Consider the following 20,267-nt stretch of genomic DNA (forward strand, 5'->3'; position numbering starts at 1 on the left):
GCTGGCCTCTCTGGCCCTGCCATCTGACTTGTTCCTCCATTGCCACTGTTTATTTCTGCTCTTCCTGTTTGTGCTCAGCTGACCATAAGAGCCGTTCCTGTGAATGCTGGGTAAAAAAAAAAAAAACTGAAAAAAACTAAAGAAATGGCGGGGTGTCGCTGGTTGTGGTTGCGGTGGGTGTGCAATGTGTCACACAGAAAAGATGTCTCTCGACCACAGCGCTAACATGTCAACAGAGATTAAACTAGTTTATTATTTTCAAAGAGGGAAAAAAAATTACGAAACAAAAAAGCAGTCATATTTTACACTAGTGATTATTATTAAATTTTTACAACCATTCAGTCTGCATAACATAAAGAAATAATTCTACATCTTTGTTTATTTCGTATTTTTGGTACTCTGATTTATACATACAAATAACAAATACAGGAACTTTTTTCACAATGCATATAATCTGTGGGCAGGAAGAAAGTCTTTCAAGGTGATCGAATGTGTGTGTGCATGTGTGTGTGTGAGTGTCTGTGTGTTCATGTGGGTGTGTGTGTGTATACGTGCGCGCGTCAACACAAACCAATTGCCCGAGACCTATAGCACATCCAAAAACAAAAAAAACAAAAAAGAAGAGAGGCGCCTGCAGCCGGAGCAGCCGACTCTCTGCAAACTTAATGCAACACAGTTCAGGCGAAAACCGAGGCCTGCCCTTTTCTCAAGAGTCTCGTCTCCTCATCTCCTCCTCCCTCCTTTCCTCGCGTCCTCTCCTCACTCGTCTGGCGGCAAGTCTCTCCAACTGCTGCGACTCGTACCCTTTCTCGTCGTTTAGCTGCCCTGGGGCATTTTTTTTCTTACTAAATTAAAAAGTCTTCATTAAATGTACTGTATTTCATACAATTTGTACAAATATATTCAACGTCTGTCATCTCCAGCAAGAAGAAGAAGAAGTAGGGGGAGCGGGGGGTTTCCTGTTACACAGGTGCAAAGTGGAGAGAGAGAGGCGGGTTTGGAAATCTAGGGAGAGGTCGTTGTAAAAGTTTTTTTTAATGTCTGTTTTTGTGATGTGAAAATGGCTTTTTGTACACAAATGGAGCTCCTTATCATGTGGATCAAGCTGGGAGGACAGCCTCAATGTGGTGGTGGTTGTCGCGGCGGCAGCGGCGGCGTACGTCTTGGGGAGAAAAATGTGCTTTCTCTCCCTGGTTTGGAGGAAATCTTCCCCCTGGAGGTCAGTGCGCCACAGTCAAGTCTGCAAAGCATTCACATCGCAGAGGTACACTTTTATAAAAATAAGATACAACTGAGGACAAAGGAGCCGTAAAGCCGTTCTCGCACCGCAGCTCGGTGGTGGTGGGGGCTTTAGGGCGGGCCGAGGAGCAGTTTGTCTTTTAGGTAATGGAAGCAGAGGTACCGAGGGACGTGGTTGGTGGTGGCGAGGCCGAGGGTTTCAGGGGTGGCGCAGCACAGCGAGGTCTAACCCATGGCTGTGACCATACTGGAAGGGTGGTGGGGGGCGAAGGAAGGGTGCATGGGTGTGGGGGTGCTCAGCATGTGGCCGGAGTGCGAGAAGGGAGGGAAGGAGGACATGTGGCGGGACAGGGCGGCCGGGCTGAAGGAGCTGCTCTTGTCCATCAGGCTCTTGGAGAAGTCGTCCATGCCGTCCTGGGACTTTTTGCTCTTCTTGGACTTGCTGGACATCTTCCGGTTCCTGGTCTGGATGCCTTCCTTCTTCATGGTCAGAGGTCGGTTGATCTGCTCTCGAAAGGAGACAGAGAAGATGGCAGATTAGTATTTTGTCGCTTTCGTCGCTGTGGCTCCATTTACATTAGCACAACACAATAAAAAAGAGAAACCCTTAAGTGAAGGGTGGCACCGAGTTTGAAAATAAGTCACAAGATGTGGCACATCACTGAGCTTTTTAGTTTCCTTTGAGGCAGATTTTGGGGTTTTTGGGAGACATAATGACATGTAATGGAGTCCCATTACATTAAATCTGACTGTCCCATCCTGAAACAGAAGATTGTTTATATACTCTTTGTGTGTGTGTGTGTGTGTGTGTGTTGGATTTAAATGTTGATTCATTTAACTGTATCTGAGGCTGCGACTGTGCCAGAAAGAAAGAGAGAAAAAGGGGGAAGACGGAGGAGGGGATGTGTGCAGAACAGAGAAGGAGAAGGGTCTGGCAGCTAATGTCGACCACAGAGACACATGGCCATGACGACCGCCGGCGTCGGCCAAGTCCTCCTCTCTCCACCCTCCTCCTCGACCGCGTGGCCGTCTCCTGGCCAAAATGGCCCCAGCTGCCATATTCCAGCATAGGTTTATCCGGGAATGAGAGCTGGATGATGGAATTCCGGCTGTGGGCCGGATTACGAGGGGAGGTGGATGATGAGGCCGACTGGATCTTTTCTGAGCGCTTCTTCCCGGGGAAATGGGAGCGGGGAAACGTCTGAGACATTGGCATTTTTTTCGCTGAGTGGCCTGGATGATTAGTGGAGGGCAGAGATCTGTGCCCCCCCTAGTGATGTGGTTTCATTCTCTAAGATGTGGCTCCATACTGGAGTGACTTTCTCCGCCTTGCTCCCAGCTCTGAAGGCATGCTACGCCCACCTAAAGCCGGTCAGGCCCTGCGCTCTTTGATGCTGAGATGTCTACCGTCTCACAGAGGAAGCCCTGGGCCTCCGGCCTGCGCTCGGGCCGCCGCCCCGGCACATCAAACAAAAGCCAAGCCAAAGGGTTCGAGTCAATGACCACCGCAGAATACACAGCGCAGCCCCTCACATCCTCTCTCCTCAACACCAGCAGCTAACCACCTGAAACCTCAGCCCCCAGTGCTGAGGTGTCAAAGCCGAATACTTCAGAAAAGATGAGAAAGACATCTTTCACACTCTGATTACTAAGAAGATGCTGTCTGGTGTTAAAGGTGTTAACAAGGCCTCATGTTTGTGGTAACTCATCTAAGCTTAGAGTGCAACCAACAGTTGTTTTGGGTCGGTTAAAGTCAAGCAGGGACTTTCGCTAAATTCACCATGAAGAATGAGGAATTTGTTTCAAAGGCCCAACAGAAGTCTGGATTTACCAAAATAAACTCATTAACAGGGGTCGGGGTCAGTTCAGATGCTAATATGTGACTGGGAAATATTATTCTTCTCTCCGTTTTAACCTTGGTCTGAATCTGTTTCTGCAGCTATCTGCCAAAAGTAACATGGGAAAATGATTTAACAGGAGGCGCTTGCGTGACAAGCAGGCCAGCAGAGCAGGATACTCTTCCCACCCCTAGCCTATATAGGCCACCTTTATCTCTTGTGTGTGTGTGTGTGTGTGAGAGAGAGGGGAAAATATTACCTATACATGTGGCCTCGGAGCCTGAATTATTATTATTATTATTATTAGTTTCAACTACAATGGCTGTTTGATTAGAAGTGACAGCTTTGTGTGCACAGGAGAGGCGGAGATAAACTGTGTCCCTGGGGTTTGCAGATTGAGGATGTGAAATGATGTGGTGAGGAAACCCAAAACGAATCAGGCGGATTGGTGGTCAGAGGGGGGACTAGAAATAAGAAAAAAAAAAATCAGCCTGGAAATTAATCGAATTTTAATTAAGCCCCTCTTCTTTAATATTCAAAAGCAACACTGCTGCTGCTGGCTTAGTTCACTTTTTACATTTTAGATTCACACTTACTGCCAATAAATCATATTAATTCTGCAGTATTTTGTTATCTCGGTGCCCCCTGTAACTCTCTGCAGGGACAAGTCAGATCCAGAGGAGGAGGAGGGGGGAAAGGTGGGAAAAGAAATAAAGATGGAAGCTTTTTTTTAGTTTTTTTTAGGTGGCAAAGAAATTTAAAAAAAAAAAGGTGGCAAAGAAATAAAAAAAAAATTCAATTTTTTTTTTTTCTCCTATGAAGGTTTTATTACTTACATTGTGCAGTTTATAGTAGAGTCCGCAGGCGTTACACACCGGGTCCCCGTTGGCGTTTCTCCGCCACAGCGTCGTCGTTGTCGTCTGGCAGTTTGCGCACGACGTCCCTGCACGTCTGGCTGCAGACTGCATCAACACACACACACACACACAGAGAGAGAGAGAGAGGCCAAAGAGCGTCACATGACCAGTAATAACCCAATCAACATGAAGGTTTATTCTGACACCAAAGATTCAGGGCTGCCATTCCTGCAGAAAGCATTTGAAATGTGCATGGAAAATTGTTTTATTTGCAAATTTCTGGGCATTTAACCAGGATTAAATAAAGAAAAATATGACAAATTTGTTTTGTTTGAGGTTGTAATTGTAATTGTGGCAGCCCTGTATACATGGCATCCTGCATAGTATAGCAACTACTAAAAAATGCAATATTTTCTTAAATGCATTCTTTATTCTCACACGTGCATTGCGTAAAGCAATTTTAAAAACAAGGATTATTTGATGCACTCTTAATATAGGAAATTCTTATTTTGCATTCAAGCTGAAAATAGTTTAAAATAAAGACAGAAAAAAAATACCAAAAAAAAAAAACAGAGCTGCTTTCACTCGAGGCTAAAAATAGCGCCTTAGAAGCACATACCTCCTGGAGAATAAATATTTACAGAAGACATAAAAGCAGTGCCTTGAAATGGGATAGCTATTAAATCTGATTAAATTTCCCCTTAAAGTGCCATAAAAGGCTTTTTTTTTTTTTTAATGTTAAACAATTGAAGTGAACAGGAAAGGGCCTGAACATATAGATTTAAAATACTTTTTTTATAATTTAAAAAAATGGATAGAACATATGAATATGTCATGCAGTGAAATGAACCATATAAGCATATAATTGCCAATTAAAAGCATAATAAAATAAATAAAAAGGTGTATATTTTTAGCTTCGCTGCAGGCTATACCAAGCCTCTCCTCATCCTGACACAGTGAAAGTCGTGTCTTCCCATGGATTTAGCTGCCTGTCTGCTGCAGTGGCTCTGACATTGATGTTATAATCTCTAAAAACAATCGATAGACAGGTGACCGCAAAAAGGACACGCAGACGTAAAAGGACTACATTATCTCAGGGAGGGATTTCCAATTAGACACACGTGGGGGCCTAATAACCCCTGCTGCTGCTGGAGCTGTGTGTGCTGTGAATAACCAATCACATTGGAGGATTAAGTCCATATATGATGTGTATATGTATGTTTTGCATCTTTTTTTTTTTTTTTAATGCGCAAATTCACCAAAATCCTTAAATAACTTCTTATTTTCTGCCACCAAAAAGTCGATTTCATTAATTATTACACAATTTATCAGATGGTCTGGTCCTAAATCCTCCTCTGATGTCACTTTCTGGCCTATAAATAACATTTTTGTTGGCCTCCTGCTGCTGGAGCTGTGTGTGCTGTGAATAACCAATCAGATTGGAGGATTAAGTCCATATATGATGTATGTATGGGGATTTTTTGCATCTTTTTTATTTTTTTTTATGCGTAAATTCACCAAATCCTTAAATAACTTCATATTTTCTGCCAGATATGATATTAATATTAATTATTACGCAATTTATCAGATCGTTTGGTCCTAAATCCTCCTCTGATGTCACTTTCTGGCCTATAAATAACATTTTATTTGGTCATTCCTGTATTGTTATTTATCCATAAACAGATGTTCCTTTTATCACAATATCAGATTACATATATACTGTAATAGAAGATTATATCTATAGAGCTCACTCCTAGTTGTAGTTTAAATTACATTTGTGGGCTTTTTCATTTTTGGTTTGATTTAATTAGGACATAATCTTTGTTTTTTGGTGCTGATGCAAGCAGGTTGATTATACGTTTTCTATTATAGGGCATTAAGGCATTTATCTTAAAATAACACTCACATGCTCGTTAGGGTTGTGTATTGGCAAGAATCTGGCCATATGATATATATCACGATACAGGTGTTACGATTCAATATATTGTGATTTTTTTTTTTAAATCTACTTTTTGAAAAACTCAGTATAAAGAACACACCACCATGTGCATAACATCTGAGTAAAAAGTTCACTTTTTTTATGCAATAGGAACATCTGTATTTGCATATTCTAACACTAAACAATCTCAAGTCATCTGGGTTTTTTGGGGGGGGTTTTATGCGTAAATTCACCAAATCCTTAAATAACTGCCACCAAAACGTTTAATATTAGCAGATCTGATATTATCTGCTCAATTTTATCAATTATTACACAATTTATCAGATTGTGGGGTCCTAAATCCTCCTCTGATGTCACTTTCTGGCATATAAATAACATTTTTTTTTGGCCTCCATAACGGTCATTCCTGTATTGTTATTTATCCATAAACAGATTTTGGCCTCCATATATAAAAAAACACTACAAGGTCAAATGTTGCGTGCCAATTACGCACCTGACGCGCGTCTTTAAGCAGATATTCTGACACTAAACAATCTCAAGTCGTGACTGTTGTGCTGGCCTGGGCTGGCTCGGACTCCTGTGTGTGTGTGTTATGACTGTGGAAGCTGGGCTGTGTTGTTTAAAGCGACTTATCTGCACTGCTCAGATATCCGGCAGCCCTTTCCTGGGAAGTCAGCTTTTCACATTAGAGAGGAGAGAGAGCAGAGGACTGGACGGCCATCTATTGCCTCGAAAGATTTTTTCATAAGAGGGTAAAGGGGAACTCCTCTAAAAGCTCATGCAGCTTTGATGAGAGGGGGGTTTTCCCTCTGAAATAACTGCAAAAAAAATAGCTCCAAAAATAGCCCAAATGTGTCCTAAAATGATGCGGTTTTTTTAATGCAGGCCTGCAGCCACAACTCTTTAAAGGTCCCATATTATGCTCATTTTCAGGTTCATATTTATATTCTGTGTTTCTACTAGAACATGTTTACATGCTGTAATGTTAAAAAAAAAAACTATTTTCCTCATACTATCTGTCTGAATATACCTGTATTCACCCTCTGTCTGAAACGCTCCGTTTTTAGCAAATTTCAACGGAATTGCGTTGCTAGGAAACAGTTTGGGGTCCATGTTTTACTTCCTGTCAGCTGATGTCATTCACATACACTGCAACCAGGAAATAAACTGGGACACATTTAGAATGTTTACGTTTTAAAATCTAAATATTGTATATTTGTGACATCACAAATGTACAGAAATCATGACGGCTTGTTTCAAACGCATAGTTTCTGAATACGGGCTGTGTGTATTTCTCCATATAATTGAGCGTTTTGATACTTTCACAGTATTTATATATCACTTAAACCTGCTTTATAATATATAAAAGACATGAAAATCTCACTTTTTTACAATATGGGACCTTTAATGGAGGCATCTCCAAAAAAAATACACCTATTGTTTATTTAAACACTGTGAATCAATGACAATTTGTAGCAAATAAAAAAATAGTCATTGCATTTTTATAAAAAATAAAAAATACTGTGCAGTTTTTTTTTTTTTGCTATGGTAGTATCTGAAAACAGAGACCTGCACTTGTCGAGTCAATTTCCTGCAGCTAATAGGCCTACTTCTTCCTGGATAGGGAAAAAAACAGAGAGAGAGACGGAAATGTCATCAATAAAGAGAGAAATGTGGTGGTGACGTACCAGCCGCCGCTTGGGTTTGATGAGAGGGCGATTCTGCCCGTTCATCTTGTGATAGAGTCCGCAGGCGTTACACAGATAGTGACCCGTACCATCCCGCCTCCACAGCGGAGTAGACGTGGCTCCACAGTTCACACACTCTCTACCTTCTGCAAGAGCACATCACACACACATATCACACAACACACACACACACACACAGCACACACACAGGCACAAAACACATGGAGATCCAGGTCAGTTCATGCATGCATAGTAATGCTGGAAACAGAAAAAAAAAGGTAAGAATATATTTTTGGAAAACATGCAATAAATGATAATAATAATGTATAATAATGTAACATTGCAAATTTACTGCAGCAGATATTTTATTTTTAACACACACATTCACACACTGACACACACACGCACACTAAACACACATGTTGGTGGTGAATACAGTAGTTGTGATAAGGTCCATAAGGCAGATATTATTTCAATAAATGTTCAAGCTACGAGTCCTGGAACAGGATTTTAAGACTATAAAATGCAATTTGGTCCTTTATAAATAATTAAAAAAAAAAAAAAAAAAATAGGCCTTCTCATTTGAATAATTATAATAACAATAATGTGTCTATAGATATAATAGGCCTTCTCATTTTAATCATAATAATAATAAAATTAATAATAATGTGTCTATAGATATAATAGGCCTTCTCATTTGAATCATAATAATAATAATAATAATAATAATAATAATAGTGTCTATAGATATAATAGGCATTCTCATTTGAATCATAATAATAATAATAATAATAATAGTTTCTTTATTATTAATAATAATAATAATAATAATAATATGTCTATAGATATAATAGGCCTTCTCATTTTAATCATAATAATAATAAAATTAATAATAATGTGTCTATAGATATAATAGGCCTTCTCATTTGAATCATAATAATAATAATAATAATAATAATAGTGTCTATAGATATAATAGGCATTCTCATTTGAATCATAATAATAATAATAATAATAGTTTCTTTATTAATAATAATAATAATAATAATAATAATAATAATGTGTCTATAGATATAATAGGCCTTCTCATTTGAATAATAATAATAATATTAATAATAATAATTTCTTTAATAATAATAATAATGTGTCTATAGATACAATAGGCCTTTTGTTTTGAATTGATTGAGGGGTGTTTTCATGTTTGACTGGCACTTCTCTAGTGACACCGACAGGTGAGACGCGCACTAACAGTCTGATTCAGTGGTAATAAAGTGGGCCTGAAACTGAAACAAGCGCGCTGCAGCTTCACTCGCATTATTTGAAAGCAGAGACTCACTCGGTTGCTTTTGTGCAGCGCACTGAGAGTTTTTTTTTTTTTTGCATTTTCATACAGCCGCACTTCCCCTTTTTTTTCGGAGCTGCAAAAAAAACAGCCCGACTTCTTCCTCCTATACGTGCCGCGTTTTGACGTGACAGACATGCAAAAAGCACTTGGACAAATGTGTGAAAACTGTGCGTAAAAAACAGGCCTCTGCAGTGCACATTTTCTATTGCACCAGGTGTGTTTATGTTGCAAATCATTGATAACCTCATTAATCTGAAAATATCTTAAAACCGCACATTATCTCACATTATCCTCGAATTAAAAATCTTTATTTGCATTAAGTGCATGATGCTGAATAATCCCGATGATATGCATCGACTAATCCACTGTTTTCTATACTCCCATCAAAGCTGCTGATATTAATCTCATTACAGAAAAACTGCTTTTCTGCAACCTTTAAAATAATTACCCTCCTCTTCTCCTCATAATTTAGAAATATCTCCCCTCTCTCTCTGGGTTTCTCTCTCTGGGTTTCTCTCCCTCCCTCGGTGCTTCGTGCTCTCTGCTCAGTCGCTTTTTCCCTGTGAATGAACGAGCAGCATCCGGTGCTCTACCGCTGGGTAAACAATGCAACTGTGTCGTGCACTGGTCTGACAGTAATGGGATTATCTTAAACATATAAACGGGGCGACACAGCCCAGAGAGCTGGCTTCCACTCTGTCTCTCTCTCTCTGTGTGTGTTAGGGGGAGAGGAGGAAGAAAAAAAATGACCTAAATTAATCTGAACTCTGAACTCGTTTGATGGTTTTATTTTGTTGGGTAAAAAAATATCCTATGAAGTCTGGGAATTTTTCTAGTTGTAAATTTTATTTATCTTTTTTTTTATTTTTTATATTTAAATGTATTTAATTTGCTTAATACATTTATTTTTATATATTTATCTTTTTTTTCAAATTAAAATGTATTTAATTACTTTATTATATATTTATTTTATATATTTATTTTAAATTTAAATTCGATGTATTATTATTACTATTATTCATATTATTATTATAATTATAATTATTTTATTATTATTATTATAGGATGATGAAAGGAAGAGCTTTGAGGTATTTTGATGCGCCTGTTCGGAGTACAGGTTGACCTGTGTGGCCTTTAGCCCCTAAAGCAGATTTTTAATGTGAGGGATGAATGAGCTGCTCATTGGGCATTTCTTTTTCTTTAGTATGAGATTAAACATGGCTGATCATTAAAAGGCTGCAAATCTGGGGATAATAATGTTAGATCAAAAGGGTAATGTAATAAAGCGCAGCCTACCTGAACAGGACCTTGCTTTTGGTCTTGTTTTGGAACCATAACTAGAAGATGACCCACCTATCAGGCTACTTGGTGGGAAGAGGCCTGGGCCGTATTCGGGCACATAGGATGGGTATGTGGCGATGGGGTGATGGTGGTGAGAGGATGACCCTGCTCCGATTGATGCCACGCTCCGGCTGTGAGCTGCAGACTCCAGTTTCATACTCTCGGCCAGGGTCACCTGGTACTTTATGCACTCTTTATCCTCCTGGCGGCCAGAGCTGGTGCCCGGGGTGGATATGCCCGGGTCAGGGGACACATCTTTAGGTGGGGTTGGGGGGAAAGTGAAGAGGTGTGAACTGGAGTGACCTGTGGACAGGGAGGAGGAGGATGCCGAGGGGTAGACGGACAGGCTGGTTGGGGAGCCGTGGTGCAAGGGGTTCTTGGGAAAGGGGCTCAGGTTCCAGGGAGAAGTGCTGTGATGAGGGGCGATGCCTTTGCTGCCCTCCAGCCAGGGCAGAGAACCGTGCAGTAATGAGGGACGGCACACCTGGCTACCTGGGATACCACACAGAGACACAAGAAAACAACATCACAACCTGACCTCCTGTCTCCAAAAACAACAATATAGGCCCTGAACAAGCAGCTTTACACACTGATTTTACACATTTACATGTTGCATTTTTAACAAAGATTGAATTTGCCTGCAGCTGTTCATTCAAAAAACAAGAAAACATCACAACCTGACCTCTATAAAGGTTTAAACAAGTTATTTCTCTGTGTGTCTATAGTTCAAGCTTTAAATGGCTGATAAAAACACATAGAGACATGCAACAAAAATAATACACTTAGCTGATAAGACATAAACTGTGTTGGTTTGTTATAAAGTACAAATGTATTTTCTTTATCAACATCTGGACAAAGCAGGGTGAAACAGAAGTGGGAAGAAAATACGGGTAGATCAGACCACACAAGCCTTTTCAACAGAATTAGGACAACAATAAATACTGTAGGCCCCGAACAAGCAGCTTTACGCACTGATTTTACACATTTACATGATTTATTTTTAACAAAGATTTAATTTGCCTTTTTTTTTTTCTTTTTGCACACCGGCAATATTTTTACACTATCTGTTTATATCATGTTTATTTTTGTTTATAGCTTATTTTGTATATTGTATATTGGTAGAAATTCAATTTTTTTTGTATTCTTATTTTATTCTAACGTTTTTCTCTATTCTTTTGTTATTATTATACTGTTTAACTTGCACCAACAAAACCAAAGCAAATTCCCAGTGTATACCTCTTACACCTGGCGATAAACACGATTCTGATTTGGATTCTAATTCTGAAGTTGTTCATTCAAAAATATTTTCTATCCAGATTCAGTTGCCTGTCTGGAAAACTATTCGATCCTCTCTTTATGTAGAGAAACATATGCGTAATGTTGCCCTTTTTTTTCCAATGAACAGGCCGTGATGCAAATACTCAAAACAAACAGCGTCGTGATTGACTGTTGAGGAAGTTAACGTCTGTACAATAAAGGGAACTCCACAAATGACTGCGTGCGGATGAATAGCATATTATAATAAAGATAAATGGGAAAAAAAAAAAACATGCTACTGAGCATTACCAAAATATTCCAGGTGTATGTAACTGATTTGGAAAACAAATTACGCACGGGCTTTTAGAAAAAACTTCTGACACATGAGTCAGCTAAATGTAATATTTTTGAAGTTTTAAACGGGGAAAAGAAGTGGTAAACAGAAACCAAAAAAAAAACAAACTGGAGGTAAACCATGCGTATTTACGCAGTGGTTTCACAACACTTTATACGCTCCCGGGTTGTTTTTCATCACGGGAGTCATCTCAGGCCAAAAAAACGAAACCTGGTCTGCATCACAGTCACATAATACAAATAATTCCAAACACACACTGACAGTAATTGAGTATTCGGTGCAGGGGATGAATTACGCACGCGGAATCTAAAGAGGATGTATTCGGTTCTAAAGTTCTAAATTCGGTTCTAAATTCGAATCTAAAAGAGGATAGTTCTGAATTCGAATCTAAAAGAGTATAGAGTGCAACATTATTAAATAAAAAGGCCTAAAAGAGGTGTTTTACTTACTGTGTGGAGGAGGAGGGTACCTCTGGACGGCTCGGACTGAGTTTCCATAGTATGGAGAGACGTGGTTGCCCTGTGCGTCGATATTAAAGAGTACATCCACATCGTCAGCGAGCTGATACTGCGAAGGGTCCATGTATGAGTGGCCGAGGCCCGGGTGATGTGAGCCGGGATGCTGCTCGTTCAACACCGATGGGTGATGGCTCATCCATCGTGGCTGATCCGCACTTACTTCCATCGCTTTCTTTCCTTTTTTGTTTCTTTTTTTTAGTAAATTCAGTTCATGCAAAGCCGAAGCAAACAAGTCACAAGAAATAATCTGTCCACAAATCCAAATTTTTTTTTGGTTAAATCCACAGGTTCCGCGCTTGCTTCTTCCGATCACCTGGAAGAAGACACAGAGAAAGAATTGTCTTATTTTCTTATAATAAAATAGTTCACATACAGGATTAACGACTGGGATAAGAACACAGTTAGTGAGTTTACAGTTTTATATTTAAACACGAAACATACCCCACATTGCAAAATGCAACAAAAGGTGTTGTCATATAAATAAACGTCCAAAATGGAATCCAGTCCCACGCAGAGCTCCTGAACTTCTTCCTCTTATAGTAGTAAAGAAAAAATGTGAGTAGAGGAGGTTTTGATCGAGGCTTGTTTGCAGCAGTCGGCTTCACTGCACACTGACCAGCACCAGCAAGTTAAACTCACTGATCAAATCTGTGTTTGTGCGCAGTTGTAGAGCTTCTCTCCATTAACTCTCCTCTCTCTCTCTCCGTCTGTGTGGCTGTGTAGCTCGCTCACTCTTTGCTTTACCTCTCTCTCTCTCTCTCTCTTCTCTCTTGCTCTCTCCCCTTTTTTTTTTTTTTTTTTTTTTTTTTTTTTTTTTTTACAGTGAAGGCATTCTTTCAGGATGGCGCCAGGCAGCTCAATGCTTGCAGACAGCTGTGGCGCGACGCAACTTAAGGAGGGTCTGTCAGTGTCATCAGTTAAAGGGGAGGGGCTTTGCCCTAATTGAATATAACCAGGAGAGATGTGCACAAGTGCTGCAAGATTTTCTTTCAATGACCTTGCCCAAAAATATATATTATCTAAGTAGATATACTTCTTTTTAAATAGGCCCTAATACAACTGTTACGCATGGAAACAAACACACATTTAAAAAAAAAAAGGAAAAATAAACATCCACCCCTTATAATAAACATCTGAGGCAATTAATTAATTAAAACAAAAAATAATAAAGAGCAGATTTTAATCTTAATATATATGTTGGACTAAAGCAGTGTATATAGAGAGAGAGAGGCTGCAGCAGCAGCAGAGCCTGTTGCAGGTTGCGGGACTCTTTAAAATTGTGACAGTGCGTCCTCTCGCGGTGACATGCGCGTTATTCTAATGGCATGAGCACGATCTCACCGTGAAGCAGCAGGCGCACGGACAAAGACGTATGAGAGAGTGAGCTTTTAGACTCCAAAAATATAAATAAAAATCCTTATGTAGGCTTGTTATTGGCCTGAGTTTATAGACTCCAAAAAAATAAAATAAAATAAAATAAATAAAAATCCTTAATGTAGGCTTTTTATTGGCCTGAGTTTATAGACTCCAAAAAAAAATAAAAATAAAAATAAAAATAAAAATCCTAATGTAGGCTTTTTATTGGCCTGAGTTTATAGACTCCAAATAAAATAAATAAAATAAAATAAATAATGTAGGTTTTTTTATTGTCTGTCAGTTTACCAGTATCTGTGCCCTCAAACAGACATGTCATTATTTATCCAAAACAGTGCTTTAAATGTAACACGATAGCGCGCACAGGGGAGTAATTTAACCCACCTCCCTTTTCATCCTTTTTCTTAACAGATAGTTTATGTCATGTTTATTTTTGTTTATAGCTTATTTTGTATATTGTATATTGGTAGAAATTCCATTTTTGTATTCTTATTTTATTCTAACGTTTTTATCTATTCTTTTGTTATTATACTGTTTAACTTGCACCAACAAAACCAAAGCAAATTCCTAGTGTATACCTCTTACACCTGGCAATAAACACCATTCTGATTCTGATACTGATTCTGATTCTGATAAGGAACTATAATTTCCCTTTAAACCATAGATGGATTCACCTCATATTCACCCAGTGTAAGTGTTTTATGTCGTTTGGGCTTCATATTCTCTCAGATTTGGCAGTGCGTAATAGTAGAGTTGGGTATATATGTGTGTGTGTGTGTGTGTGTGTGTGTGTGGTGGGGGCAGCCTCGGCGACGCCACTGGATGTGACGTCATCGCGGTGTAAAACAGTCAGGAAATGAACCCTCTCACGGGCGCGCGCAGAAGCAGTGGGTATATAGGCAGCGGGAGCGCGCACGCACGCCCTTGCAGCACCACGTATAGGTATCAGCTTTACAGGTATATATAGGGGTCGCTTTAATGTATAGCATGCACCAAAAAGACCATCAGTGCACATAAAGGTTTGTATTTTTAATTATTAATTTAAACACAAGGCATCACATAGTGGAACAGCAATGGTTTTTTTCTCACCAATTCCTTTGATTTTTTATATATTTTTATATGAAATTATGATTTCAGATCCAAAAAATGCCATTATTCCACATGGAGGAGGTTATTTTTGTTTTTGTGTATTTGCATGTATATATGTATGCAGGCTATACGTTAATATGTGTCTCCTAGGGTTTTTTTAGAGACTCTTGTGACAGTTCAGACGTTTTGTGTTTTTAGCATTATTTACATGAAAAGAGGACTTACTGCCACATTTGGACAGTATAGGAAACCAAGCACAGCTCACACTATGCTGTGTTGTTAAGATTTTAATGATTATTTTAAACACAATTAAGGGCGCACAGGTGATGACTCCATTATGCGTCTAATTCCCAGTTTATTCCCAGTTTATTCCCACTCCTCTTTGATATGGAGGCTGTGGGAGCGCAGACTGAGCGAGACTTGGCACTCTCTCTCTCTCTCTCTCTCCATCTCTCTCTCCAGGATGGTACTATACCTGGAGAGAGAGAGAGAGGGATGCAAACCTGAGACTGAACTTGGATGCAAACTGCTGTAGCTGCCATTGTCAAGCTGTCAGTGGACTCGTGTAATTATCCTCTTGGAAAAAGTATCTTGCAGCCATTATCCATCAAAGTCCCAGTTATAGGTGCTCAGAGGCAACACATGACGGTGAATGTAGATTATGTTTTTTTTGTTTCCTAGACTGGATGTATCGAAAGCTTAGAGAATGGGGACATGGAGTTTTTTACCATGCCTTGATTCCCACAGCCTCGGTGTCAATAACGCTGGAGCTTATTATTCAGCACCGGAATAAGGCTGCCTCTCTTTAAAAAGTTGTCATTTATAATCCCAAAATCTCCACAGAGGGAGGAATTTCTCTGTCAGTGTGTGTGTGAGAGTGTATAATGCGAAACCCTGCATGCGTTGGGTCTATTTTGGAAGTTAAAGGTCCCATATCATGCTCATTTTCAGGTTCATATGTCTATTTTGTGTTTCTACTAGAACATGTTTACATGCTTTAATGTTAAAAAAAAACTTTATTTTCCTCATACGGTCTGCCTGAATATACCTGTATTTACCCTCTGTCTGAAACGCTCCGTTTTAGTGCATTTCAACGAAGGAATCACAACAGAATTGCGTTGCCTGGCAACAGTTTGGGCCCATGTGTACTTCCAGTCAGCTGATGTCATTTACATACACTGCAATCAGGAAATAAACTGGGACACATTTAGAATGTTTATGTTTAAAACCGTGTGATGATCTAAATATTGTGTATTTGTGACATCACAAATGGACAGAAATTCGAACGGCTTGTTTCAAACGCACAATTTCTGTATACGAGCTGTGTGTATTTCTCTGTATATTGAGCGTTTTTATATTTTCACAGTATTTATATCACACTTAAACCTGCTTTATAATATAAAAGACATGAAAATCTTACTTTTTACAAAATGGGACCTTTAATGGCCTACAAATAGCAAGCGGTGTTTGGTGCGTAAAAGGTTGATTCATAAAAGTAGGCGATGGGCCAGTCACAGATGTGTGATTATGTCAAGCCAGCTGCGATTAAAATCAACGACATGGCACACTTTTCTTTCTCTACACTGCGGCTGAGAATTTAAGACACGAACGGATTATTCCACTGCTGCCAGTGTGTGGGGGATGAAATGTTTTATAGATAACGTCTCTCTCTCTATGTGTGTGTGTGTATGTGTGTGTGTTTACTTTGTCCCCCAACTTCCTGTGTGTGTGTGTGTGTGTGTGTGTGTGTGTGTGTGTGTGTGTGTGTGTGTGTGTGTGTGTGTGTGTGTGTGTGTGTGTGAGACCTCATCAGCAATTACAATCATTGTTTTTTCCACATAAATAACAGTTTCCTTCCGTCAGCTGATTCATCACAGGTCAGGAGATAAAATCACACAACAGTAATGATGATAATAATAATAGTAATAATAAATTATAATGGTAATATAACACCACTAGCCTACTAGCCTACTACCACTACTACTATAATAGTGAGAAGAAGAAGACTATTACTACTACTACTACTGGTACTAATAATAGTAGTAGTAATAAGAATAATAATAATAATAATAGGAATACTATTACTGCTACTGCTAATACTACTATTACTACTAATAATAATGATAATAATACGAAGAAGAATACTATTACTACTAATGATAATAAGAAGAAGACTACTACTACTATTACTACTACTACTATAATAATAACCATAATGATAATAATAACAAGACTACTATTACTGCTAATAATAATAGTAGTAGTGATAAGAAGAAGAATACTATTACTGCTACTACTGTTACTGCTACTACTACCACTACTAATAATAATACATTTAAACGTTTTATTTTAAATAGCAGGACCTATACTACTTATAAACAAGAGCAGATGCAAAATATACATTTTTACAAATAATAATGTAAAATGTGTGTTTACTATTTCATTAAGTGCCTGATGCATCGAAAGCTTTATAGTATCCGGGTCATATTTTGCTTTCATTTTTATTAATCCTCGACTAAAAAGGCCAGTATAACCTTTCATCTTGAGTATAACCTTTCATCTTGATAATAAAATGAAAAAAAATAAATAAAACAAAATGGAGAGAAAATAGGATTAGAAAGGAGGAAAAGTCACTCGACACATGTGAATAATAAATGATTAAAAGAGTCAGTGATTAAAACTGCTACAGGCGAGTCACACTGTACCAGTAATATATAGATTACTGGTTAAATGCTCTTTTATACATTTAGAAACCGGTGTTACACACTTCATACCATGTGAGTCATCTGTCACCTTTCTAGTCTTTTCAAGAAAAAGCAGCATGATCTTTCTCTGTCAGCATGTGAATCTGTGAACCAGATCGGCTTCTTAGAATAAAACCAGGGCGTCGAAATCTGCTCGTCGATTCGAGCGTCTGAACTGAAACCTGACGTGGATTTCCAAGAATGATTTAAAATGAGAAAGCTGGAGGAGAGAAAATCGTATTTTTTCTTCGAGTGTTTTAAAAAAAAGAATCGTATTTTGTGTCATTCATTCCCATCGAAAAAAGAAAAACAAAACGGTGTGTGCCAATTGAGTGACTCCTCGTGATGCTTATCAGTGTCTGTATCGCTTCTCGCCAGACGCACTGATGTAATCTTTCATTTAGCGTATATATACGGAGGCCTTTTCACCTCTTAGCTTACACTGGATCCCACAACAGAAACACATTTTGGATTATTTATTAATTCTATTATTATCACTATAATTTAAATTTGAGGTCACAATATTAAAATCTGTGCGTGAAGTCTTATAAAAAAGCAAAATATGTCCTTCTTTGTCACATTCCAGGCTGTTTTTGTATTTATTTATTGTCTGTTTTCATATATGCAATCCACTGTTTTGTAATTACAACAGTCTATAAACTAACTTTTAAGTAGATGAGCTTTTAAAGACAAACCCATCAAGTACACTATGAGAGAAAACAACCTCAACATTCAAAACCGAAACAAAACCAGGAAAAGAAATAACAATAATAGTAATGACAAAAAGAAAGAGTAGAGTTAAAAAAAAAAAAAAAGCAAAAATAAATAAATTAATACAAAATAATAGTACAAAAATACGAGAGTAATAGTAAATGAAATCAACAAATAAGTTAATAGAAAATAAAAAAGGGGGGGAGGGGAGGAGGCTGTTTTTTTTTTTAGATTTAATATTATTTTTAATAACATTATGACCTTTTTGTATTTATCAAAACAGAAAAAAATATATTAAAAAATTATAAAAAATAGCACCAATAAGTGTGCGCACTGCATGCATATAACGTTTGGAGCTCTTGGCACAGTGCGCGTGTGATGCCCTTAATTGTGCATCCTATTCATTCGAACAGTCTCTCTCTCTCTCTCTCTCTCTCACACTCTCTCTCTCTCTCTCTTTCCACCATATCAAGACATATCGACCAAAAGACGAGATGGAGGAAACTAATAACGCAGCCTCAGCAACTCCTTTTTTTTTTTTTTTTATGACCCTCTGGCAAGAAGGTAATCAGATCAATTTCACGGCTTGTATGGGATCCTGCCTGCTTGTACCTCCAACCTGCAGCGCCATAATGGCTCGTTAAAACACCTCATCTGCGCTATTTATGGGGCTGGTTTTGGAGGTAAGGTGGCTAAATATGTGAAGAAATGTTCTTTTTTTTAACATCCCAAAATGTGTGAAGTGGAAAAATAACAAAACAAGCGACGTTAAAAGGCAACAATGGCGGATGTTGATGGGTGGATATTGTAGTTTTTGCGCATGTGGAGAGAAATAACCCAACAGCTTCCTCTAATGCACAGCTCTGTATTTTCGTTTTGCTTTTCTTATTTTAATGCAATCTAACATGCAACCTCAAAAGTTTCCCATCAGTCATATATAGACGAGCAGCAGTGCGCTCTCCAAAACGCGCAGCAGCAGATTTGGAGAGCATTTAAAGGATGAAATGTAAATATTTACTGACCTGTATAGTGGACGCTTGGTGGGTTTTTTTCCTGCAGATGTGAAGAAAAGAGTGACATAGAGATGGAAGCGCCGATGGCATTTAGAGAGAGACACAGAGAGAGAAAAGAGAGACGACAGAGGAGAGAAAACACTCTCTCTCTTTCTCTCTCTCTCACACACAGTGGTGGTGGTGGTGGTGGTGGTGGTGCGCGCGCCCTCGGTCACATCATCATATAACAGCGAGGAGAGACACGCGCACACATCTGGCTACCGGGCATTCTGCACGCGCATCTGGGCCAACCAAAGACGGCCTCTTTTACTGTTATGTGCACGCGAGCTCTTCCGGGTCTGAAAGCATCACAGGTTAAAAATAATGGCAATAAATTAATAATAATAAAATAATATATATATATATATTTTTACATTAAATGCTCCCACTTTTTGATCCTAAATATTACAGCTTTTATTATTTTGTTTTTTTTAAATATTTTTATTATAATATTTCTATAAATAAAATTAATACCAATAAATTAATAATAAAATAATATATATTTTTTTACATTAAATGTTCCCACGTTGTGATCCCAAATATACATTATTTTATTTTTTGAAATTATTTTTATTATAATATTTCTATTCTAATGCGCAACACCTGCCCACACCAGGTGACGCCCACTGCTTTACGCACAAACATCCCTATAATCAGGTGTCAATGAGCTGTAGATATAGGGCATAAAATACGTATTTACGTGGTTAAATATGAGAAAATCTGTTCTAATGGTTCAAATGTAAGGCTATTCCTGTTTTAATCTCTTATTTTCACAAAAAGCCCTTCTAGGGACAGGTGTTGCAAATTAGTATCCGCTATAAGCACTATGATACTGGCATCAGATAGCTGTTTTTAAGTTGTCTATGTACATTGTATTGGTCCCTATTAAATAAACCATGAATGAATGAATATTTTGTGCC

At 38.4% G+C, this 20,267-nt stretch overlaps 1 protein-coding gene and 1 long non-coding RNA gene across 9 annotated transcripts in view; one reads left to right on the forward strand and one right to left on the reverse strand.

The window, feature by feature from the left end:
- Window positions 1-20,267, forward strand: part of LOC119482707 — a 307,476-nt gene that overhangs the window by 229,133 nt on the left and 58,076 nt on the right. The window lies entirely within an intron of this gene.
- On the reverse strand, window positions 223-19,486 carry gata3 (GATA binding protein 3). 8 transcript variants are annotated; one of them, XM_037760515.1, is made up of 7 exons: window positions 19,318-19,483; window positions 12,309-12,690; window positions 10,260-10,739; window positions 7,651-7,707; window positions 7,443-7,489; window positions 3,914-4,039; window positions 223-1,743 (listed from the first exon to the last, which is right to left on the reverse strand). In XM_037760515.1, exons 1-7 carry the CDS (start codon window positions 19,396-19,398, stop codon window positions 1,465-1,467), a joined length of 1,452 nt encoding a protein of 483 aa, XP_037616443.1. In that variant the 5' UTR covers window positions 19,399-19,483; the 3' UTR covers window positions 223-1,464. The 8 variants fall into 8 exon arrangements, with proteins under 8 accessions (XP_037616443.1, XP_037616441.1, XP_037616445.1 ...); XM_037760513.1 differs by having other exon boundaries at window positions 10,203-10,739; window positions 19,318-19,482; XM_037760517.1 differs by lacking the exon at window positions 7,651-7,707 and having other exon boundaries at window positions 19,318-19,482.

Source organism: Sebastes umbrosus, chromosome 23, assembly GCF_015220745.1.
Source record: "Sebastes umbrosus isolate fSebUmb1 chromosome 23, fSebUmb1.pri, whole genome shotgun sequence".
In the NCBI taxonomy this organism is placed as follows: Eukaryota; Metazoa; Chordata; class Actinopteri; order Perciformes; family Sebastidae; genus Sebastes; species Sebastes umbrosus.